The sequence below is a fragment of the Podarcis erhardii genome (genome assembly GCF_964252035.2).
Source record: "Podarcis erhardii genome assembly, chromosome: 6".
In the NCBI taxonomy this organism is placed as follows: Eukaryota; Metazoa; Chordata; class Lepidosauria; order Squamata; family Lacertidae; genus Podarcis; species Podarcis erhardii.
In genome coordinates, this window is record NC_138510.1 from 22,031,734 (window position 1) to 22,052,095 (window position 20,362).

Sequence of the window (20,362 nt, forward strand, 5' to 3'; positions counted from 1 at the left end):
CTGTGCCACTGAATTTCCCACAGGAAACCCAGCTGAATCCACCAGCACTGACGTCTGCCTTGGGCCCTTACCAAAGGTTTACCTGGTGGTGGCAGTAGCAAGCAACCATTTTGATTTCCCACAATTCCCCTGAAGTAGCATCACTCTAGGGCATTGTGGGAAATTAAAACAGGCCACCACCAGATAAGCTTACACCAATGCTGAGAGGGAGCCTAACAGAAGACACTTGGCCAAAGGTCCCTTCAAACCTGAAGCCAGACCGGGTATTTTATGAACCTCCCTGGGTTACATCATATGAAGAAAAACAGAATCAAGAAACCACAATAAGGGTGAAAGGTTACATCTGCATAGTTTTTCTACCAGATGTACATGTTACAATAATCCGTTTTGAAATATATTCTACTCATAAGTCAAAATAACAGCAATGATTTTAAAAACTTGTGGAGGAAACAAGTTATCTGGTAACTATATTATTTAATTTCAGTAGGGAAAAACCTAGAGTTACAGGTTGGTAAGCCTAAATTTTACTCAGTGTAGTGCCATTGAAACTAATGAAATTGACTAGGTCCATTAATTTCAATAGGTCTACTGCTCTGGTTTTAGTCAAATACAAATGAAATAGGGTTGGGGTGAAAGAAACCCTCTAGACATCTTACCTCAATTTCAGTGTCAGCTGATGGGGAGGGATCATTGTTTCTTTTCGATCGCCCTCGTAGCTTTCCATCCGTCCCTCTGTGCTGCCTGTCTGTATCTGTGTCTTTTACAGGTGTTGTATATTCACCTACAGATATATATATAAAAGAATCCTACTCAAAGCCAACTTCCTATGTTATGGTTTTTGAGCTTCTTGAAAAACTACACAACAGTGTTCCACTTATCATCAAAGAAGCAGAAATGACAATTGTAAGATCCTTCAGCAAATCACCATGGTATTTGCTAACATCTTAGCACAGGCTTAGGCAAATGCAGCCCTCCAGATGTTTTGGGATGACAACTCCCATCATACCTAGCTAACAGGACCAGTGGTCAGGGATAATGGGAGTTGTAGTCCCAAAACATCTGGAGGGCCAAGTTTGCCTGTGCCTGTTTAGCAATTCTTCAGACCAAATCAGGAAGCCACACACCTTGCAAAAGATGCATTTGATGGTTTGGTTGTAATGTAGGGCTTGTCTGCTAAGTTGATGGGAACCAATTCCCTTGTCTCTTGTCTTATCTCAGCTGATTCTGTTCAGATCTTGATCATTTGAATACAGCAGTGCAAAAGGACAGGGCGATTAGTAACCCTGTGATTTTTTAGAACACCAAGGGGGTAAAATTACTCTTTTATAGTAGTATAACTCCCCTTTTTTAAAAAAGAAAAGAAAACTAATTATTCTACAGAAATAATGCAGCACTACAGATCTATATCTATCTATCATCTATCTATCTATCTATCTATCTATCTATCTATCTATCTATCTATCTATCTACTATCTATCTATCTATCTATCTATCTATCTATCATCTATCTATCTATCTATCTATCTATCTATCTATCTATCTATCATCTATCTATCTATCTCACCCTAGGAGGTATTACATGTTTAAAAAAAGGTTTCGAAGCATCTTCAAAAACCTTTTAACATTTCATCACACCTGTTTCACATTTTAACCCAGAAAACAATGGGTTCCCACCCAACACCTCAATGAAAACAGGGATATTTTATAAGTTGAATTACAATTTTTAATTAAAATTGCAAAAAATCAAAATGTAACACAATTTTAACAGCTTGCAACATAGTCTGAAGAAAAGGTTTGCCCAATTTCGAATAATGTTCCACTTAAAATCAATAGAGGTTTTATTTATTTTTCAAGCAAACATGCTTAGAATGGAAGTTTTAATTCAGCCAAACAGCTTAACAGAGTTCTGAATTTTTTGAAATAATAAAAGAATTGTTACTTGCCTTGGGTCTTTAAGTGGTGTTTATTGTGGACAATGTTAATGTTGATAAGAGACCACATTTTAAATAACCTTTTTGAATACCACTGACTTCAATTTTCTTTTCCTTTTATATGGAGCTCTCCAATCCCTCTAGCAATTCAGATGTAGCATTTTAAATAGGAATCTGGTTCACTTTTTTTCATGGGAAGGATTTTGAAATCTCAGGCTGAGATCAAATCTAACAAGGGGGAAATACTCCAAAGTAATTTTGCAGTAATCTGCGTTAGCATTTTGTTTTGCTTTAATTTACTATATTTTTTTCTGTTTGACTAACAACAGATGTGCAGGGTTGTTCCTTAAGTGAGCACACCGCACTTTGGGTTGTACATACAGAGATTATCCACAAATGACGTGGTGCTTTATAAAAATGATATAGCCTGCCAATGAAAATTTCGCTGGGGAAGTGATATATTGACTGCATTCCAACAGAACATTGGAAGATCATGACATTTAAGCCCATAATTGATAGTTAAAAACTAAGCACTCCAATAGATCATGGATCACTTCAAGAAGTATGGAAGGGCATTTATTTAAAAGAAATAAAATAAACATGGAGCTCATTGTTTACTTAGCCTGCTATCTGTAGCTTTATTTAAAAGGCCCTCAATCAGTATGAATGCTTGTTAAACTAAGAACTTATAAGTGGTTGCTTAAAAAATGTTTTGTTTCTAGAAAATAATATGAGAGCAGTGGTATTTGCTGCTATTGTTGATGATGATTATGTGCCCTCTTCCTACAGACAGCTATTTAATGACAGAATTTCAGTTTCAGTCACTTGTCTTGCTTTCTTCTCTGTCTGATCTTGACTTGTTGCATCTAACTACAGCTGCACTGGGACTAATGCTTTCTAGATGTGAAATAATTTCCCTTCCATTAGCCTTCTTTCAGCATTTCATCAGCCTTTTCTAAATTTAATATCATTATTGTGAGCCCCTAATTAATACAGTATTATATTTAGCTTTTTGGGGGGACAGAATTGTGCTGCCCTAATGATTTGATGCCAATATTCACACTCTTATGGCAAATAACAAAGTTTGCTCTATTGTACTAATATCGAAAGAGCTTCATTGACTTGCACTATGTTTTTGGACACTGATTAAAGTGATGGTTCTTACTTTTCAAGCCCTGTCCTAAACCGTCTGAGTTCAGAGTAGATGAAGGACTGACTTATTCCATATGAAATTGCCTCTCAGTTAAGATCAGCAGCTGAGATCCTTCTCTGGATCCTCTGGCACTTCAAACCAGAAAAGTGATTACTGGTGAAGGTCTTTTTTGGGGTGGCACCCTTGGGATATGTGCCTGACAATAACCACCATGATTGTTGCTTAGGACACAGAACAACATGTTATTATTATCTGTTCTATTTCCGAGACCTTTTAAGTTAACAGCAATGTGTTTTTTTAAAGGCTTTATTTTAAACTGCCTATTTATTTTCAGTTCATTATTTTTAAATTTTTTTTTATTATTATTATTATTATTATTATTATTATTATTATTATTAGTTTAAAGCTGCATTTACTTAGGAGCAAGCCCTACTGAATCCAACTGCACTGTTAATCTATTATTGTATTCAGTATATCATAAGAAAGTCTTGTATTTTCTTTAACACACGGGAAATCTAAACATATCTCCCAATACATCATCCACAGAAACTAATGTATAGTTTATGCTGCAAGGATTGAGGGGTTGCGGGAAAAGAAGCACCACAACTGAAGCTTAGCTGGAAGTAGGAGCAGATAGCACAGGGGTAGCGGTGCTGCGGGGCCACTCTCCCAATAGCAGCATCCCTGCTGCTCACCTGGGCAGCCCGAGGATGGAGCAACGAGGTTGTGGCTGTGTGGGTGCAATGCTGGGCTCCACCAGTGTGCTCAAGCAGCCTTGACTTCACCCCTGCCCTGCAACCATCAAAGAAAGTAGCGACGGCTCTACTGCTAGGAGGGCAGCTCTGGAACACAGCCGCGCCCTGCCAACTGCTCCTGCCTAGAAGTTACACCGTTTGGTTTGGGATTCCCCCCCCCCCCGCCCCCAATCCCGTATTCTTAGATTTGTAGGATCTGGATTTGTATATTTAGTACTAAAATAAAGATACTCTGCACTCACCTTGAGCCATTGCCATTCATATTTTACTGGTCCTGAAATATCCTAAAAACAGGATCCTGCACCCTAGCTAAAATTTAAGCCCTGCACATAGTTGTACTTGTAAGTTCATTTTAAACAGGGGAGGGATTTCCAATCATTAAAGTCACCTACCAGAAAGTGATTCGGTGCTCTGACTGTTGTTAATGTTGTGCGAAGACTCTTGGAGCGAGTAGGTCGATGTTGGGATAGCTGATGGACTGATGCTATTTGCAGACATGTAAGAAGAGTTGTAGGAAGAGCTGTAATACTGTGAATATTGGCTTTGGGTGAAGCTGGGATATGAAGAATACTCCTTTGAAAGAAGAGACAGCAACGCTAATCATTCTCCAAATGTTTGAAAAGTAGCACACCTAATTAAGAGTTATGCACTTTGCAGGCTAAATATAACCAGGCTTACAAATATTTCCCCATTATTCTTACCATTATCATATTCCCCACTTCTGTGCACAACTACGTTTTGCAGAAGTAGCATCACCTTTGAATTTGCTGCATTTGCCAGGAAGCGCTGACGGTAACTTGCTTATTTCATGAAATCTAGTGCCAGGAATCAAGCAACATGGGACTGCATGCATGTAATGGCACTTCTTCATTTTTTTCTAAATAGCTGCACCACAACGTCAATGTGAAAATGTGATAAAATAAAACTATTGCACATTTTAAAAGCGTGTAGTCTTGCCCCACTTGTTTTTCCTCTTGCACACTGCATTTATACAGAAGTGAGTCCCATCTACCTGGTGGTTGTTAAAACACTTTTAGGGGATGCACATTAAAAAAATCAACACCTGCTGTATACCTGTGAACTGCAAGGCCAGTACATGACTAAATTATACAACGGCTCAGATCTATGATCCGGCATATAGCTATAAAAGCTTTGTGCTTAATCAACTCCTCAGCCTGATCCCCTTCCACTGAATTACTTCCTGCTTTCATCAAACCATGGTTTGCTCTTATCCCATCAAGCAATATGTCTTTGAATACCACTCACTGGATGGTGATGTTACACTGAGGTTCTGCTTGGGATTTCCCATGGGCATCTGGTTTGCTATTGTGAGAGTAGAGAGTTCCACTAGATGGCTTTCTCCAGCCCGGTTCTTCTTACTTAAATCAAGACTGCTGTTTTCTGCAACCCTGGTTTGGGGAGTGAGCTCAAGCCATAGCTTGTCATTTCAAATTTCACATATACCAAAAACTATGGTTTGATGAAACCAGGAACAAATTCACTCAAGTGGGGCATGGGAGTGGCGGGGGAATATGGAGAGCATGGCTTGTTCTCATAGTGCCAAATCATATTCAAATGTTATGTGTGAACCAGTTCTATGTATATACCACAAGACAACACTGCAAAATGTGGCTCTTTGCAGCATGTATTCATTCATATTGCACACTCAGAGAAATGTGCACATCCTCCTTTAATGTGTACCTCCTAACAGTGTACTGGGCAAAGAAGCCCGGAATAAATTACGGTACCTTTCCATGAAATTTATTAGGTTGTGCCACAGTTCACATCCAACAACCTCAGCTATATTCTCTGACAGGTCCAGCAGTCCTACAGACTAGCAACAAGCAGCTGAAGGTTCGAAAGTTTAGCTCAGCAGCAATTGCGCGTGACTCTGTTGTGATGCCACACGTTCCCAATCTCACAGTGAAACCATGGTTTAGCTTGCTAAGCTAAGCTCTATTCCCAAGCAGCATGCAAGAAGGAAACCGCATAAAAACCAGTTTCTCACTTGCATGCAGAGGTTACAGAGGCAGAGAAACTTAAACTTAACCATGGTCGTCAAAGCAATCCATGATTTCATGTTCTGGTTTGCTGCAACCTTCTAACACGGGGCAGCCAACATCATGCATTTCAGATGTTGGACTGCAACTTCCATCAGCCCTGGCCAGCATGATCAATGATCAGGTGTGATGGAAACTGTAGTCCAACATGTGGAGGCACCAATCGGCTATGCCTACTGGAACCATCTAAAAGTATGTGCCTTTATCACTGGTGTGGGCCCTAACAGCCCCGAAACAGGAAGTTCTCCTAACAGCCCCGAAACAGGAAGTTCTTTCAAAGCTTATGGGAAACTGAATTTCGGATGTAATTCTTTAAGATACTTTTATTCCCCTATAGCCTCAGTGATTTGTTTAACTTTGAATGCTTATATTTCAGCCTTTGCACAAACAAAAGAAGCATAGTGACTTCATACTTGGTCTACACCAATCTTTATGAGCAAGCATTCTCATATAGCAAGCATTCTCACCCCAGAGGACAAGATCACACTTCAAAACGACCTTGGCAGATTAGAGAACTGGGCCAAAACGAACAAGATGAACTTTAACAGGGAGAAATGTAAAGTATTGCACTTGGCAAAAAAAATGAGAGGCACAAATACAAGATGGGTGACACCTGGCTTGAGAGCAGTACATGTGAAAAGGATCTAGGCGTCTTGGTTGACCACAAACTTGACATGAGCCAACAGTGTGACGCGGCAGCTAAAAAAGCCAATGCAATTCTGGGCTGCATCAATAGGAGTATAGCATCTAGATCAAGAGAAGTAATAGTGCCACTGTATTCTGCTCTGGTCAGACCTCACCTGGAGTACTGTGTCCAGTTCTGGGCACCACAGTTCAAGAAGGACACTGACAAACTGAAAAAATTCCTTCCATTAGCACCTTAAAGACCAACTAAGTTAGTTCTTGGTATGAGCTTTCGTGTGCATGCACACTTCTTCTGAAGAAGTGTGCATGCACACGAAAGCTCATACCAAGAACTAACTTAGTTGGTCTTTAAGGTGCTACTGGAAGGAATTTTTTTATTTTGTTTTGACTATGGCAGACCAACACGGCTACCTATCTGTAACTGACAAACTGGAACGTGTCCAGAGGAGGGCAACCAAAATGGTCAAAGGCATGGAAACGATGCCTTATGAGGAATGGCTAAGGGAGCTGGGCATGTTTAGCCTGGAGAAGAGGAGGTTAAGGGGTGATATGATAGCCATGTTCAAATATATAAAAGGATGTCACATAGAGGAGGGAGAAAGGTTGTTTTCTGCTGCTCCAGAGAAGCGGACACGGAGCAATGGATCCAAACTACAAGAAAGAAGATTCCACCTAAACATTAGGAAGAACTTCCTGACAGTAAGAGCTGTTCGACAGTGGAATTTGCTGCCAAGGAGTGTGGTGGAGTCTCCTTCTTTGGAGGTCTTTAAGCAGAGGCTTCACAACCATATGTCAGGAGTGCTCTGATGGTGTTTCCTGCTTGGCAGGGGGTTGGACTCTATGATTCCAACTCTATGATTCTATGATTCTATTCCAACTCTATGATTCTATGATTCTATAGAATATAGTGTTTCTGCATGTAATGTTATCCACATCATATATTTATACACATGCTTTATATTTAAAGGTGCTAACTTATGCAAAGCATGAAGTTCATCAACAGGTGTACGTCCAAATTAGGAAGAGCGCAAACAGGCTCCGATGGCTTCATATTCGCAAGCGTCTCTGAGTGATGCTTTAGAATGTTGATTCACATCTGTTACCGAAAGCCAAGAAATAAGCTGGCACTCTCTGCAAGATGATGGAAACTGCCAATTTTCAAAAAAAGATGTTCATGTGATACTGTGGTGTCCCCATTGTGACATGTTTTCAGCGTCACACCCAAAGTGCTGAGATTGGGCCGGGACTGGTTAGAGGAAGAAGGGAGGGGGAGGTGGAGGAAGGAGTGTTTGGTTGATTTCGAAAGCATTTGGTTTCCAAGTCCCTTGTCAAGCCGTTGAGATCTGTAAGCGTCCATAGAGACGTACGCTTTTTGTCCCTTAAGAATGAGACATTATGTTTAATAATCAGAGACAAGTATCAAGGAAGTTACTCATGTCCATGCAGCTGAAATATGAACCACCTCCTTATCAGGACATTTTTTAAAAAATGGTTAAAGTTGTACCTGGTGCACTGTGCTGAACCCTGCAGAACTCGTCAGGCCATTGGGCCCCTGGTAAATCCCTGAGGTGCCTAAGAGAATAGAAGAAGAAACAAGATAGGTAATAGAATTCCATTAAACCCAATACAAATGGCAAAATTATCCTCAGAGGGCGGGTCCTCGCCCTGCCTTTACTTGATCTTCTGTATAACCTGTCAATTGGTAAGGAAGATTTTAGGAGCTTAAGGATTTCGGAACATAAGATGACACTGCTGGATCAGGCCAAAGTCCCACCTTGTCCAGCATCCAGTTCCCACGGTGGTCAACATATGAAGCTGCTTTGTACCACGTCAGAAGTATTTGACCACCCTAGGTCAGGATTCCTGCAAGACTACGCTAAGATTCTGAAACCTCACCTTTTCAGGTACTTGCCTTATGAAAACATCCTGTCACTCTGCATTTCTTAAGCACCAATTAAAATAACAAAAATAATTCCTTCTTATATCACTACTGCATCTTTCTGAGGAATGTGTTATTTTAGGAAGGGGTATGTTAAAAACAACAACTAAACTACCATTTTGCAGGCAGAGTGTCATGCACAAGAGAAATGGCCTTTTCTGTGGTAGCCCCCTGCTTCTGGAACTCCTAACTGGTTGAAATCCAGAAGCGCACCACATTCCAATATATTTGGAAAGCTGGTTTCAAGTGGCTTATAGATAGGCGATGTTATTCTTTTACAGCTGAACTGATGAACTAAGGTCACATCCATGCCACACATTTGACATATCCCTGGCAAAATGGCCCTGGATTGAACAGAAATTAGCTAATAATAATAATAATAATTGTTAAGTTGTGGGTGAACATATCAGACGACACAGCGATTCTTCAAACAGCTCTTGTTTATTCAGAGGCCAGAACAGAACTGAACTGAAGGGCTCAGTCAGCCGGCTTATATAGAGCTCCAGTACCTTGTTACTGTAACAACTTTCTAAAACTATCCAATCACTGAACGTCACTTTCGATCCTTCATTTGCATAACTATCTACAGTATCCATCCAATCACTGAACGTCACTTTCGATCCTTCATTTGCATAACTATCTACTGTATCCCCCTGCTGGCCCAGGGTGAGAACTTCAGTACATAATAATAATAATAATAATAATAATAATAATAATTTATTTTTATACCCCGCCCATCTGGCTGAGTTTCCCCAGCTTACCTCCTCTGTTGTTGTCTACCACCACCACCATCCCCCCCCCAAAAAAAAACCCCAGGCAACTTTCTATTTAAGAAGAACTTGATGAACCAACTCCTTGACACAGTTTCTCATTGTAGGAACTGCCAGCATCTTTAGCCGTAAAGCAAAGACTTGGTACATGGGACCAGTGGAGCGTTGTTTTAGCCAAAGCACAGGAACAAATGCTTCTCAGTGTCTCCATGCTGCGTCCTTTCTCCGAATATCCGCTTGTTTGTTTTTATTTTAAGACCCTAGATTAGGCAGGGGAATGGACAGCTGAACAAACTGCAGCTCGCCAAGTGCAGTCAGTCACAAAAGCACATGCAGAGAGAAATAAATCTCATGCCAAAAAAAGAAAGAAAGAAAACCACCCCACTCTAGGAGGAGAATCTGCTTCCAGAACTAATTTGCCATCACATTTGGCCTTTAAAAAACATTTTGCACAAGGGGAGGGGGGGAGGAATTAAAAGCACAGGAAAGGTCAAGAGCTAATGATTTCTCAATGATGTGGAGCTTGCCTTAAGGGTGCCAGTCTGGGACACCGCTTCATTTGGGTATTCTCCACCCAGCCCTGCCCTGGGCTCAGCTTGGGAGCATTCATGCCAAGGGGATAAATCATAGAAGCAGCTATGTGTCAACAGCTTTGCATTTCCAAGCAAAAAAAAAAAATCTCTCTAGACTCAGCACTTAAAATTCACGCATGTTCAAAGACCAGGGCTGGATGAATCGAAGGCAAAGCAACAGAAGTGAGTTGTTTGTTTGCCCCTACCAGAAAAACTCTTGCTGAAGTGGAAGAGGAAGGAAGTTTTCAAACTGTAAGAGGTGTAAAATTCTGTAACACTCACCTTGCAACCACTGGAGGATCAAAGAGATCACTTAACACAGAACTAGATATATTTATGAAGGGCTGATGACTTTGGAGAAGGGGGGAGCCTCAATCATGGCCTGTTAGTATCAGTATGCATCCTCTTCCTAGACTATGATATTCTGAATTATTTCTCCATGTCTGCTCAGTATCAGAGACTGCTTTGACTAGAAATAAGAGAATTTTCAACTGAGAGTTTTGCTGACATTCAATGGCTTACTGATGCACTTAAGTGATACATAATGCACTCATTTTATATATTTATCTGTGTTTGCCACTTTATCATAAAAAACAAAGCCATTTACACCAACATCCTTATAATAATAAAAAACATGAAAAATAAAACAAAATCAGAGGCTTTCAACTAACTATTAAGGAAAGATGTTTTCCTAATTGCCTGTGTTTGGCGGCACAGAAAATTGTCCAGCAGGCTCTAAAAGATTAGAACATAAGGTGTCTGCTGAATCTCTATCAGCAGAGCATTCCACTTATTTGCCACAACAAAGGTGAAAAACTTTACTTGCAGTTGGCTGTTAGAGGGGGGACAGGTAAATTTCCTTCCCTAGCTTGATCACTTAGGGCCCAATAAGAGTCCATCGCAAAGTACACATGCCAGTACCTGTATTTTTCGCTCTATAAGATGCACCAGACCACAAGACGCACCTAGTTTTTGGAGGAGGAAAACAAGAAAAAAAATATTCTGAATCTCAGAAGCCAGAACAGCAAGAGGGATCGCTGCGCAGTGAAAGCAGCAATCCCTCTTGCTATTTTGGCTTCTGGGCTAGCTGCACAGCCTGCATTCGCTCCATAAGACGCACACACATTTCCCCTTACTTTTTAGGAGGAAAAAAGTGAGTCTTATAGAGCAAAAAATACAGTAAGTACCAGAAAGGCAGGTGGGAAGCAGCAGTGACTGGTGCTGATGAAAAGCTCTTTCTAAATCCACTCAGGTGTTATTGTTGCCTTGCTTGTCCATCAGGGCAGGTGGGGTGCTGCCCCACCAACCTCAGACTGCCCCCACCTGTCAACTTCCTCCTCTTTAGTCTAAGTGTTGCCCCATTACAGATCCCAGGGCAGATTGCAATAACCAGAACAAAGAATAGCACTCATCAAACAGAATAAACAAGAACAGGTAAAATAACATAATTAAAACTGCAGAATGACACAGACTAAATTGACATCTCACAAATGCCAGAGCAAATAAATGTGTTTTAAGTTGATGCCAAACTGGAAAATGAATGGGCTGTGGAACTCCTTGCTACAAGGAAGACACTGTGTCAAAGAAGTTAGCAATTTCTGAAGATGAATTAGATATCAGTAGAAAACTATGCCAAACTGCCACCATTTTGTGACTGGTTCTGCCCATGCAACACCATTTTCTGACAGGTGGGGCTAGTAATTTTCAAGGCATCTCAGGTGGGCCCTAGGAAACCCCTATTCTACACTGGTTGGCAGTGGCTCTCCAGTCTTTTCCAGCCCTGCCTGGAAGTGCCAAGGTTTGAACCACAGACCTTTTCCATGCAGGAAATGGGCTTTTCCACTGAGCTATGACTGCCCTCCACCTGCCTTTCAGCTATTGTGATTGTGGGCCTGTGTCATCCAGCTATCGTTCGATCGCATGCGCTCCTTTAAAATCAGAAGCACAAGTCAAGATATTTTCCTTTTGGATCCTCTCCACATGGAGCATAGTTCACATCTGTGTTCAATCAAATCAGCTGCTAAAATGTCACAATGCTCTCATTCACAGGTAACACAGAGAACATTTAGCTGGTAATAAAACAACCTAGGTATTAGAGGGGAACAGCCCTTCAGATATACAGTACTGGAAAGTACTTGGTAGGAAAACTCTAAATTGACCCCGTGCCATGGGCTTTCCTAATGATGGATTGTGAAATGAGAACATCTGAGCACATAAGGGCAACACTCAAACTGAAACCATTAGGAAACCCATGAGTGAAATAGCCTGCGTCCTTTCATGACAAGCTGATTCCATTTGCCATTCCTTTAATGTTTCTTTAATAAATGTGTGCCACACTTTAACACAATTGAATCTGTGCCTGAGCCAGGCGATGCAGCCTGTCTCAACCTTGGTGGGCCACATGCCTGGAGGGCCTGTAACTTTTGTAAGCTTCAGTTACAGATAGGTAGCCGTGTTGGTCTGCCATAGTCAAAACAAAATAAAAAAATTCCTTCCAGTAGCACCTTAAAGACCAACTAAGTTAGTTCTTGGTATGAGCTTTCATGTGCATGCACACTTCTTCAGATACGGGGAAGCTTGTAAGCTTGTGATGCGCAGTATATATATTTTTAAGAAAGGGTTCCCACTGCACTGCACATAATTAACAAGACTTATTGGTAATATCTATATAATATCCCTGCAATGTTTGCCAAGCATTTCCATGCTGGCAAATTGCAACAGATATATATATATATCATTATAAAAAAATGTGGCAGGCCAGAATAGGACCAGCTAATGGACATTTCTACAGTCTATTGCACAACTAATTTAATCAAGACAATTTTTGCCATCACAAATACAAGCAATTTCACAATTATTGAAGATAGTTATTCATGGTTTGTAAAGCCCCAGGTTGAATGTACTAAAGTTCTACTTGAATCAACGGGAAAATAATTTTAAAAACCAAAGGCCAGGGGTCACCATTTTATCTTACGTATTAAATCCAGCCTCTTTATAGAGAGATGATGGGAGTTGTAGTTCAATTACATTAGGTGCAGCCAAGAATTCCCTTCCCAGTCCTTTTTTAGCGTATATTGATAGGTAAAAGGACTAGATGTTTGTTTTAAGACCACCACAGATTATAAAACCCCATTCCTCACTGTCCACTTTAGCAAATAAAACACCTTGATCCCTCTGCTCCACCCCAACATCGCAGCTGAAATGCATAAATTCTGGGGACAAGATTTCCATTTCTACCCAGTGAAATCCCATTGGAAGGGAATTTCCAGGGCAACAAAAGCCATGATCAATAAAAACCACTGGCAGCATTGCTCATTTTCACAAGTGGCAGTCATTGCCAGTGCCCCGTGTGGAGGCAGTAAAATCACTTCATGAAAAAGCAGCTATGCCAAATTTAGGTAGAAAGTCGGGTCTTGGAAAGTAAGTGTACACTGAGGCAAGTTTAAGATTTTTTAATATGTTTCAGTATTTAGGGTATGCTATAACCTAAGTACTTATATACGGGTGCCAGTAAAGTTTGGGCAACTACGAGCAATTTAACCTTCTTCTTTTTTCAAACTGGCAACCCTGGTGGCTACGTAGGCAAAGTGTTAAATTCGCAATCCACAGAAGGTTGTTCCAAAGTCAATGCTTTTCTTTCCAGTACCAGTGTATATTGGAACAAGCAAGGACTGCAAAAATGTGTAGCTTTTCATGACCAAATCTGAAACAATATCAGATCGTTCTTCACAGCGACCACTATTTTAGAACACTTGGTGACAGCTTTTTAATATATTTGCACAATGTGTGGGTTTTTAGCTCTGCTGGGCTTGTATGGAGAGACCCTGAGGTACTGACTGGAGTACTAGAATTAGGACTGGAGATACCCAAGTTCAAACTCCCCCTCAGCAATGAAGCTTCCTGGGTGACCTTTAGCCGGTCCCTGTCTAAACCTAGCTTACCTCACAGGCTTGGTGTGAGGGTTAAAATATGGGGCTTAGGTGTGGGGGGACTGTGCACACTGCTCTCAATTCCTTGGAGGAAAGGCATGATACAAATGGCGCCTGTTGAGTGGAAGGACAAAATGGCACCCCTTTCCCCATTCAGCACGCAAAATAATAGACGTTAACTATGACTTCAACAGCTTCCTTCGCTGTTCTGACGCTTCCTTAGAGGACACAGAACAGGTCACGTGGCTCTCAAAGCTCTGTCTTGCCACATCTGTAAAGGTAAAGGTAAAGGGACCCCTGCCCATTAGGTCCAGTCGTGACCGACTCTTCGGTTGCGGCGCTCATCTCGCTTTATTGGCCAAGGGAGCCAGCATACAGCTTCCGGGTCATGTGGCCAGCATGACTAAGCTGCTTCTGGCGAACCAGAGTAGCGCATGGAAACGCCGTTTACCTTCCCACCGGGGCGGTACCTATTTATCTACTTGCACTTTGACGTGCTTTTGAACTGCTAGGTTGGCAGGAGCAGGGACCGAGCAACGGGAGCTCACCCCGTCGTGGGGATTCGAACCGCCGACCTTCTGATCGGCAAGCCCTAGGCCAGGGGTCTGCAACCTTTAAGACAAAAAGAGCCACTTGGACCCGTTTCCGAAGAGAAAAAAAACTGGGAGCCGCAAAACCATTGCAACATTTAAAACAAATATATCTCCGGAGCCGCGATCTGACAGTGGGCGGGACGATGACGTCCCGACGGTGCGTGACTAACGCACGCACTGCCCCCATGCGACGTCACAGCCAGTACAGCGCCTGCCACAGTGGGGAGTGTCTGGGCGCACAATGCGCCTCCTCCCCTCGCTAGTATCCGTCCCGGAACCGCGGCAAAGGTGTAAAAGAGCCACATGCGGCTCTGGAGCCGCGGGTTGCTGACCCCTGCCCTAGGCTCTGTGGTTTAACCCACAGCGCCACCCGCGTCCCTGTAACTTACATTTAAAGCACTGTTATACCATATTAAAAGTCATGACTTTCCCCCAAAGCATCCTGGGAACTGTAGTTTGCTAGGAATGCTGTGCGGTTAGGAGACCCCTATTTCCCTCGCAGAGCTACACTTTCCAAAGTGTTTGAGCGATCCGTCTCTCTTCCCAGGGGACTTACCTGGGACCCACGCTTCCTCCCACCTTAGGCAAGCACGTTGGTCTGCCAATCGCAGGCCCTGAACCTCATATCCCCAGTGAAATGAAAATCGACCTGACTACTTTCACTAAGCACTGAACAGCAGCAACCGGCCACTTCTGTTACTCTCTGTCACCACGACCAATTTGCCTTGGTACCTATTTCCTGTGGGAAATCTCAAGCCACTGCAGTAACCTCTGCTATGGCTTTAAAACAGTTATTTTTGTATTAATTATTTTCTACATTTATATCCCACCTTTCTTCTAGCAAGTTGGCATATAATTGGTTCCCAGAAGGTCTCTCATTCTGGCACCCACTTTATTTTAGAGTGTGCAAATTTATATCCCATTACCTACACAGGGACCCAAAGGTAAAAGGGTAGGTAAGAAAACTAACTAGATACATGTTATTACATTTTACATATTGTTACATGCATGTCTCATCTTTCTCACATGATGGAACTCTGTGGCCTACATCTGGCTGCAGTATTTTACATCAGCCTAGATGCTGTTTCAAGGTCATGCCTTGGGATTTCTGCTCAGTTACTCCCCTACAGAAGTCAGGCCTTACCTGTTTATTTAGATTCATTTTAGGGCTGGCGTGCACATGCATTTACATAACTTTTATATGAAATAGTTTCGGTTTATTTTGCCTACAGACCATAAACATAAAATACAGTACAGAGTTATTTAAACAAATGCAGCTGAGAAAAAACAAAATATACATGCACATAAATTGTACCTTTTAAAATAAAGCCAAAAATAATCAGAAACAGTACGTACACACACACACACACACACACACACACACACACACACACACACACTTTTTTTGGCTCAGAATTCATCTTCCCTTTAATAATTGTGGTCTAGTCTTGATGTTTACAGCAAGGAATTTGACTATATTTTCTGTAATCTCAGGGTTGGGGCCTACCATTCACTACTGAAACAAGTAAGTCAACTGAGTTCCCATGCACATAACTTGATTTTTCATCACTCACAGCTCAGCATGTAAATGAACTTAAAAGAAAAGCATTGGTGTTTGAGTTGTAACAGGTGATAGGAACATTCGGTCTGATGGCTTGTTTATGCACCCAACTAATCTCTTGATGGTTCAGAGGTTATGAATGTACTGCAAGGGAGAAATTGCCTTAAGTCTTCCTGATTACAATGCTAGAACTTCTATCCCACATTCTACTGTTCTGTTTACACTGCATTACCTGTTGCATTCTGGAACTGGTTTTTTTTTTTTTTTTAAATCAACATACCATCACATTGTGCTAAATTACAAATGACGAGAAAGAACTGTATGACAGAATTTCAGCTCCAAATTTCATCCTATGAAATCACGATGCTAAAAACGCCTGTAAACAGATTTGTTCCGGAAGCAAATGAACATGGAAATGAAAGCCAAGCTTCCAACAGTTTTCCAGAAGTGGCATTCCAATCATGTGACAGATCATATAGAATGTGGAAATTATTGTCTAAGCAGAATAAAGTCCTGTCTGAATGCAGTCTGATTCGGACCTACAACAATATTGTCTACTTCAGCTGGCTGAGGATCTCAAGCAAGTAAGTTTCCCAGTCTGCCACCTGAGAGCCTTGCAAGAAGGGAAGCCACGGATTGAACTTCATGGACTTTTCTCCAAGCCACACATGTGTTCTGCTTTAGAATCATGAACCAACCACAAACCTATATAGCCTTTTCCTTTCATGCCAGGAGTCAACACCATTTTTCTCATCTGCCGTTGGTAATTGTTCTAACATAGTAGATCACTTCTATCTTTTTAAAAAAATAAAAAATAACATTTCATTATATTTTCATGCTGCAAATACAACAACGTGCCAATTTTGCTGAGCAAAGTACACACCTTCCTTCTGTGTTATTGTGAAGGTACATCAAATCTGACATTCCTGCTGCGTGGTTTAAATATATTCTATGTTAAATCACATCCTGAAAATGTCAGAACTGATGTACCTTCACAGTAACATCAGTTACTATCCTACCCCCAACAACACTGACAAGTTCCTGTACTTGTCATATCTCACCATTTATTCAGAAGAACATTCGGAAGGTTCTTCGCTATACTTAAAATGCCTGGCAGGCAAATGTTTCCAGCAGTGTAAATATATTCTATGAGATGATGCTACGAGATCGAGAGGTTAAGAGCTCAACAAAATAACCTACCACCAACAATACTCTGGTGGCTTGTTAAGGTTCAGAATCATGTAGCAATGCCTCCATTTACTGAGCAAGAAAGAACATAAAATGTTATGTGGCTGTCAGTGGGGGAAACTTCAACTTGAAAGCAACCTGCGAAAGCAGAAGGTAACTGAACCCATATGCAGGGCATGCCTTGTCATATTGCTTGACTGTCTGCCATTTGGCATAATGATCCCTTCCAATAAGCTCAGCATGTATTCCTGTCTGGAAGGGTTTGAAAACTGCTGTAAAGGGCACCTTATAAAAAAAGAGAGATCTAGATAGAACAAAGGGCTTTGCTGCTGCTGCTGCTGCTCCACTGAATTATGGCACAGTGGGCTTTAACTTCCACAGAAGAACATTGTGCATTAATGTCTCTCAAACCCTGCACTCAAAAGACCTGCCCTCCCCACCCCAAAAAACAACACTTAAAGGCTGGCAGCACATAAAAGCAGCTGTAAATTTGTACAATCTTGCCCAGGAAGCACCTCTCCATGGCTGACCCATTGTTTGTTTTTTAATTTGTGGCTGAGTGACTAGTAACAACAACAAAAGCAATTCACCGTGTTATTATTTATATTTATTACTCTGCATGGAGCATTGCAAATGAGAACCGGACGCTGTATTGAGGAACTTACAGTCCAAGGTTTTTAGACAGGGGAGGCAAAAGAGGAAGGAGGTGGAAGTAGGGGTAAACAGAAGGAGAATATGTGTTTATTTCATCCCACATGGCTAATTTCACAGCCAGGCACCATTCATTTATTCACTTAAAGTATTTTCACCCCACCCTTCAGCTGAGTAGGCTCTCACTGTGGTTATATAGCATAACATCAATAAAAACAAGACAGTCCCTGCCTGCATAATCTAAAAGGCATGGCACAAAAGGAAAAAGGGATGTAGAGGGAAGAGGCGTCAGGAGCTGGAGCCAAGTGTAGGTCAGCAATCAAAGAAAAACGCAGTGTCAGTGAAGTTAACTCTTTATTCAAGAAACCGAAACAGTGCAGGCCTGGTGACCCCGGCAACTCTTCCCAGTAGGTCTTGTTCCAACATGGCAGTTGCGAGGCTGAAGCGCCCTGCCTTCCCACCACTTCCTAAGCCTCCTCATCTCCAGTGTCTTTCCCAAACAGTCACAAACTGTGCCAGCACACAACCCCGCTCTGCTCTGCTAATTTCTCTGTGTCTTCTAGGAGACCAGGGGGGGAGGGGAGCTGTTTGCAGCAGGAGAGGGAGACTGCTTGGCTTCCTGAGCAGCCTGCTGCTTTGTCTCCTGTCTCCCATCCCCTCCAGCTTCTGTCTCGGAGTCTGAACTGCCCTCTGCCACAGACTCTTCCTGCTCACCATACCCTGTTACCTCAGCTGCTTCCAACACCTCCTCCTCCCAGCCTGCTCCTTCTTCTCCTTCTGAGCACCACTAACACTGTAATTACTAATTACTAATCTATGGTGCTGCTTTTGAATTATGGTGCTGGAGGAGACTCTTGAGAGTCCCATGGACTGCAAGAAGATCAAACCTATCCATTCTTAAGGAAATCAGCCCTGAGTGCTCACTGGAAGGACAGATCCTGAAGCTGAGGCTCCAATACTTTGGCTACCTCATGAGAAGAGAAGACTCCCTGGAAAAGACCCTGATGTTGGGAAAGATGGAGGGCACAAGGAGAAGGGGACGAAAGAGGACGAGATGGTTGGACAGTGTTCTCGAAGCTACCAGCATGAGTTTGACCAAACTGCGGGAGGCAATGGAAGACAGGAGTGCCTGGCGTGCTCTGGTCCATGGGGTCACGAAGAGTCAGACACAACTAAACGACTAAACAACAACAACAAAATCTATGGTGCAGCCATACTTGGATTGCTGTGTTCAGTTCTGGTGGCCACACCTCAAAAAGGAGAATCAAATTGATCAGGGGGCTGGAGTAACTTCTCTATGAGGAACATTTGCAGTGTTTGGGTCTACTTGGTTTAGGAGGAAAATGAGTAAAGTAGGAGTGTATGCAATTATGTACCGTGTACAGAAAGTGGATAGAGATCCGTACAAGAACCTGGAGTCACGGAATGAATTTGAAGGGTTGGAGATTCAGTGAAGATAAAAGGACGTACTGTACGTCTTCTTCACACAGTTCATTGTTTAAACTATGGAATTTGCATCCTCAACATATCGTGATGGCAAGAGCAAAGGGCCCATGACCCTGAATACCAGTTCCTGAGAATTACAAATGTAGAGAGCACTGTTGCCCCCAAGTCCTGCTTGTGGGTTTACCAGAAGCACCCAGTTGGACACCGTGGGAAAAAGAACCAGAGGGACTTTTTCATCTGATCCAGCATGACTTTTTATATGCACACATAAAGCCAGTTCTGCTGAACTGTGGCCATAATTCATAACTGCAGGCTGCAAAGTGGAAGTGTGCCCTGTTATATCCTTGCTTGTTTTTAAAACTGATTAAAGGCAGTATGAACGGGCGGTGGCAAGAAAACTGCAACACAAGTTTTTAGATGTATATTTCCCTTGTATATTTGGAATGTTATGTCTCTGGATTTACTTTTGCTGCAGCTGCCAGCTTGGAAGCCATTCTGGGTAATTCAATTCTGCTAATGGAAATTGGTTCCCGTCCCATAATGTTCAAGGTTCTTGGTGTTTAAAAGAGAAAGATGAATTTCACGTGTGAGAAGTTTTACGCATGTATCTTTCTCTTGGCTATCACGTTTCCAGCGCACTCCATTCCGGCCATATGTGCGAATAAGAGACAGCTGCTCACTACAGACAGAATCTAGAATTCCATTTTCTCTTATAAGGGGAGCTACTGCTTTCTCCTCTGTTGTTGTGGTTGGTGAGCTAGCTTGGTCCAATACAAAACACAGAAGGCCTGTGCTCCATATCGACTCTCTCCCAACAGAAATGGCAAATACTTTAAAATGCTGGTTTCCTTGTGTGAAATTTGCTAAGGACTAACAGGCTTGTCTCTGCGCAAAGGAACACAAATACAATCAGAAATGGCAATGGAAACCAGCAGAACATTACCAGGGCATTCTTGCTGAATTACAGTTTATCAGGCAGTGTGACATAGTGGTTGGAGTGTTGGCCTGGGAGACCAGGGTTCCAATCCCCACAGAGCCATGAAGTTTGCTGGGAGATCTTGGCCCAGTCACAGTTTCTTGGCCTAACTTACCTCATAGAATTGTTATGAGGATAAAATTGGGGCAGGCCAAGGGGGTGGGGGGTGGGGAAGAAGAACCATGTCTATGAC

The 20,362-nt window shown here is 42.1% G+C and overlaps 1 protein-coding gene across 3 annotated transcripts in view; it reads right to left on the bottom strand.

Moving 5' to 3' along the window:
- Window positions 1–20,362, bottom strand: part of EYA2 (EYA transcriptional coactivator and phosphatase 2) — a 129,731-nt gene that overhangs the window by 39,692 nt on the left and 69,677 nt on the right. For all 3 annotated transcript variants that reach the window (XM_081867781.1, XM_081867779.1, XM_081867780.1), the window contains exons 6-8: window positions 8,049–8,116; window positions 4,232–4,412; window positions 657–781 (exon numbers count right to left, since the gene is read on the bottom strand). In XM_081867781.1, coding sequence (XP_081723907.1) covers window positions 657–781; window positions 4,232–4,412; window positions 8,049–8,116 — 374 coding nt within the window. The remainder of the gene's footprint in view (window positions 1–656; window positions 782–4,231; window positions 4,413–8,048; window positions 8,117–20,362) is intronic.